This window comes from Gavialis gangeticus, unplaced genomic scaffold, assembly GCF_001723915.1.
Source record: "Gavialis gangeticus isolate Ggan-Ray unplaced genomic scaffold, GavGan_comp1, whole genome shotgun sequence".
Classification (NCBI taxonomy): Eukaryota; Metazoa; Chordata; order Crocodylia; family Gavialidae; genus Gavialis; species Gavialis gangeticus.
Window position 1 is genome coordinate 45550649 of NW_017728994.1, and position 4828 is coordinate 45555476.

Below are 4828 nucleotides of genomic sequence, written 5' to 3' on the forward strand. Positions count from 1 at the left end.
CCACCCCCCAGCCTTGACCTTGACTCACCTGCATGCTCTGTTCCAGGCTGTCCGCATCGCTGCCCTGCGCTGCATCCACGCGCTCACTAGCCTGCCCGCCCCAGGGGTAAGTGCCCCATGACTGCCTCCCCCATACCTAGCATGCAGGGGGTGGGGGCCAGCTTCTTGCTGACGGGTATCTCTCCCCAGCTGCTCCCATACAAGGCACGGGTGATCCGGGCCTTGGCCAAGCCCCTGGACGACAAGAAGAGGCTCGTGCGGAAGGAGGCAGTGGTGGCGCGTGGGGAGTGGTGAGTTGGGCACAGGTGCATCTACCCTCATCGTAGCCCGAGCCCCCTGTCCAAGCTGACACAGAGCTGTCCACGGTGCAGGGGCTTGGGGGTCCAGGCTGCCCCGGGCTCCACGTTTTAGGGACGAGGAGATGCTGGCGCCCATTGTGACATGGCGTGGGAGGCCACTGGTGGTGGGGAGGGTGATGGCTGGTCGGTCTGCAGGAACAGTGACCCAAGGGGGATGCGGTGTAGCCGGAGGGGCTGCTGTGGAGGGGAGACTGGCTCTACACATCACTGCAGGGCAGGGGCTGGACACTGCAGCAAAGCAGGTTGGGATTGAGATCAGGATCAGGAAAGATGCACGAGGAAAGCTGGGGTGTCTTCATCACCAAGGCATCCAAGCCAAGGCCAAACAAGCCTGGAGCAGGACAGATTCCTGGAGCGGGTGGTGAAAGCAGCAGCACGTGCCCAGGACCCCTTCCTCCAGCACAGGACTGGGAGGTCACAGGGGCACTACTGCCCAGAGCAGGTGGATACCGGAGAGGAGCCGGCTCGGATACCGGAGAGGACCGGGCTCCAGCAGGAGCTGGGAACGGAGCTCCAGCCGGGTTGCGAAACAGGAGGCGAGGGGCTGGGTCGGGTTACGAGATGGGATGACAGAGCAGAAAGAAGAGTCGTGCTGCGCAGGAAGGGGGGGCAACAGGCACAGTCCTCGCTGGCCCCAGGCTCCAGGGCCAAGCATGGGACTGGAGTCCCAAGTTTCTGGGCTCTGCCGCCTGCCCTGGGGGCCCAGGACATTTTACCCTTCCTGCTGCTACAGGTGTCAGGGGCTTCTTCCTTTTCTCGGCAGCCCCGGCTGGGGCTGGGCTGCGCTGATGCCCCTGCTGGCACCGACCCCGCAGGGTCCTGGCGGGAGGGTCTTTCCCCTGTGCTCAGGCTTATCCTCATGCTGCACTGGGGCAGGAAGGGATTTCCTCCTTGCTCAGACTGGTGCAGATTGGGGGGTTTTGCCTTGCTCTGTAGCAGGGGCCTGGCCTCGGCCTGGGCATTGGAGTGTGTTTTTTCCAGGCTGCCGCAAGGGTCTTGGCCCCTGCTCCTCCTAGTTGCCTCGGGCCTCATGCTGGGCCTGGTGCAGGGGGAGCAGGCTGGCTGTGCCCCCCAGGTCCTGCCTGCCCGGTTCTGCCACAACTCTTATCTGGCAGGTTCCTCTTGGGCAGCCCGGGCAGGTGAGGCCCGTGCCACCCCCTGCACGACTGACAATCGCACCCCATGCCTGGCCTGGCGTGCCGCCAGTGCCACCAAGCTAACCCAACCCGCTTCCTGCCGGGACCAGAGGGCAGCACCTTCGCCATGCCCACCCTGCGCCCAGGAGCCACTGCCACACACAGGAGGGAGCAGGCAGGGCCCAGGCACGTGTTGCACTCCACATGCCACCAGAATAAACACACGTGTTTTGGTACAGCAGTGTCAGGGTGTTGGCAGGCGCCGTCAGATCACTGTGGGTCTGTCCAGTAGCCCCTGCAGTGTCCAGGGACTGGCGAGCTGCTGCCTCCCCATCCTTCCTGGCTGCAGTTAGCACCCCGGAGCAAGGTCCCTATTTCTTTGCCCCTGAGGCGGCTGAAGCACGTGTTTAGACCAGCGGATCCAAGCCAGCCCCTCTGCAGAGCTCCACATGCAGCCGAGATGGACCATGGGCCTGTTCAGCTAGGCTCCCCTGGGCCAGACCAGGCAACAGCGAGTAGGCAGCTGCACTGGTTAAAAACAGGTTTTATTTGACACAAAAAACCCAGAGGTGCGATCGGGCAAGGCCCCCTCTCCAGCAGAGGTGCTGGGTGGGGCTGTGGCCTGTGCTAGGGGCTGCCTGCAGCTCACGAGGGGGCAGAACAGACATCTGCATTTGGACCTCAGGGCTCCGGGCACCGAGGCTGGGGAGGGTCTGCGCTGGTGGTCAGATGGCCAGCAGGGGTGTGTGCCACGGCCTCACACACAGGGGTGCGTCCCAGCTCAGGCCAGTGCCATGGGGCAGGTGCGTGGACGGCAGCAGGACGCGGGTGAGCCAGTGCCTGGGAAGGATGCAGCCCACGGTGAATGCTGCGGCCTCCCACAAAACCACAGCCCTGGCCCTGTGCCTCCTGCACCAGAGTCTTGGGCTTGGCCTGGAGCCCCTCTCACCTGGGCACATCCACTCCAAGGAAGACCCGCCAGTTGTCCCAGGCACCGAAGCTGTACGGGTTCCGGAACACCTGCGGGAACAGAGACGGGAACGTGACTGTGACTGTGGCCACCTGCCCCCAAGGCTCTCCCTGCCTCCCAGCTCCTACGCTCACTTTGCCTTTCTTCTGCAGCCGCTGCCGCTCCTTCTTGTTGATGTGTCTCTCGATGCTGGTCTCCCCACGGGTGATAAGGGCTGCATGCCATAGTGTCAGCGCCCCCAGGGCCAGGGCCACAGAGCTGGGGGCAGGTGGAGGTGGGGGTCAGGGCACTGGGTCCAGGCAACCTTCCACTCTGCCAGCCAGGCCGAGTCCCAGAGCCTGGCTGCATGGAGCTGCCTGCTCATCACCCAGAAGGACAAGGCTATGTCAGCTCCCAGCGCCCCCGTTACCTGCACAGCACCCACAGGTAGACGATGCTCTTGTGGAAGGCGCGCTGGCGGAAGGAGAAGGCCGGGGGTGGTGTCTGGTAGTAGGTCTGCAGGGAAAGGTAGGTGGCCGGTTAAACCCATGGGGGTGGCTCTGCTCCCTCAAACCCCACAAGATGCTCCAAGAAGCCAGGACCAGCCAAGAGGACCCTCCCCCGCCCCGCGTGTGCACACAGAGCAGACAGACATGTGGTGAAAGCAGCGGGGTAGCACGCCAGGGAGCAGCTGTGTGGCAACCTGGGGCATGAACCCCACAGGCAGCAGGCAAGAGCCATGGGCTGGGGCCTTGGCCCTTGGGGCAGCTCCGCGCCTGCAGGCGCAGCAGAGCCCGGGCGCAGGCACATGCGAAGCGGCTGCCAGGGCCCGGCCTGCTGGCCCCGGGCGCGGGGATGTCCCACCTGGTTGGCGGCTGCCTGCAGGCGCTCCTTCTCAAGCTGTTTCATTCTCTGGGGGGATGGAAAACACGGCGCAGTTACAGGCCTCATGGCACAGGTGCCCCAGGGCCATGAGGAGCCCAGGGCCATGTCTGCCTCTCCTTCTCTGTCTGCCCTGGAAAGCTGGAGCGCGAGGCCGTGTCACTCACCTCGATGGCCGCGTAGGCCTCACGGAACATGTCCCAGCTGCTGATACTGCAATAGATGCAGCCCATGGTCATGAAGAGGCAGAAGGAGAAGAAGTACCGGTGGTTGTAGTGCCCCACGCAGTTGTTCAGCCAGGCTGCCCCAGATTAAAGATGGGTAACAATAGGAGGGGGCACCGCGCCACACCCCTGAGCCAGGCTGCCCAGGCGCTGTTTGGACTCAGTGAGGCAGGGACAGCCCCCAGGCTGTCCCCAGTCTCAGGCAGCTGCAGCTCCATCTGGCACCTGTTGCACCTGGCGTGCAGGGACCTGGAGTCTGCACCTGAGCCCTGCTCCTGGCAGCCTCGCCAGACCCCTCTTGGCTCCAGCGCCGTCTTCCCCAGGGGGCCCTGGGGCGCAACTGGCTAGACACAGCCCCCAGCAACACCAGGGCTCAGTGGGCTATGCTGCCCCCCCCGCCCCCCCCTCCCACACAGTCAGCCCAAGTGCTCGGTGCACCCCAGGGAACACCTAGGCGCCCAGAGCCTGGCCCCAGCCCCCCATCCCCTTCCCAAGAGCCAGGGCTTCCTAGAGAGGGGCCAGCCTGGCAAGTGCTGCAGAAGGATACGGCAGTGATGGTCCATCTTCAGCACACACCTGCGAGGAGGGGAATGGACAGCTGTGAGCGCCTGCCGGGGGTCTGGGGCGAGAAGCCACCGGAGGAGGGAGGGAAGGGGGGGGCGACCACGCTGTGCTGCGGTGGGGGGGCCTGGTGGGACGCAGGTCCCTACCTGTTGCAGATGCTGCAGTGGTGGGTGCGCGCCGGCTTGGGGGCGATGCATTTGCGGCAGATGGAGACGCTGATGAGGTCGCCCTTGGTCTGTGGAGGGAAGGGCGGTCGGCACTCGAAGCGGGCCTCCCCAGCCCCCCCCAGCCCCCGCACCCTACCTGTGGCGGGTAGCCCGGGGCAGTGGTGATGGCCATGTAGTAGTGGAAGATGATCATGAGCAGGTTCCAGTGGCCGTAGCTGAGGTGCCAGCAGACCCAGGCGGGCGCGTAGGTGCGCAGGATGAGGGGCAGGAGGCAGACGTAGACAATGGCCACCACGGAGCTCGTCAGCACAATCACCAATGCCACGAATGCCTGCGGGAGCAGTGTCCATGCTAGCCCCAGGGCCAGCCACCCCCCGCCCCCCCACAACCCCCGGCACTCACCACCCCGAACCAGCGGGTGACGTGGTCCACCAGCCAGTAGATCGGCTCGAAGAGGGCATCCAGCACCACATCGCTGTCCGTGAAGGAGTTGTACAGCAGCGAGCGCAGGCTGAGCCGCCCGTAGCCCCACAGCTGCGCCACGCGC

At 65.0% G+C, this 4828-nt stretch overlaps 2 protein-coding genes across 2 annotated transcripts in view; one reads left to right on the forward strand and one right to left on the reverse strand.

Annotated features, from left to right (window-relative positions):
- The window catches only part of MMS19 (MMS19 homolog, cytosolic iron-sulfur assembly component), a 9393-nt gene extending 7662 nt beyond the window's left edge, over window positions 1-1731 (forward strand). Inside the window, exons 25-27 of the mRNA XM_019502133.1 lie at window positions 8-106; window positions 190-290; window positions 1475-1731. Coding sequence (XP_019357678.1) covers window positions 8-106; window positions 190-290; window positions 1475-1502 — 228 coding nt within the window. The 3' untranslated portion in view covers window positions 1503-1731. The remainder of the gene's footprint in view (window positions 1-7; window positions 107-189; window positions 291-1474) is intronic.
- Window positions 1732-2021: 290 nt separating this feature from the next.
- Window positions 2022-4824, reverse strand: ZDHHC16 (zinc finger DHHC-type containing 16; the record flags this gene model as incomplete). Its single annotated transcript, XM_019502135.1, has 10 exons — window positions 2022-2335; window positions 2445-2515; window positions 2600-2723; window positions 2875-2960; window positions 3309-3356; window positions 3494-3627; window positions 4098-4126; window positions 4261-4349; window positions 4418-4612; window positions 4684-4824. Coding segments are annotated over 10 exons (1032 nt in total), but the record flags the coding sequence as incomplete, so codon positions are not given.
- Between the last annotated feature and the right edge of the window lie 4 nt (window positions 4825-4828).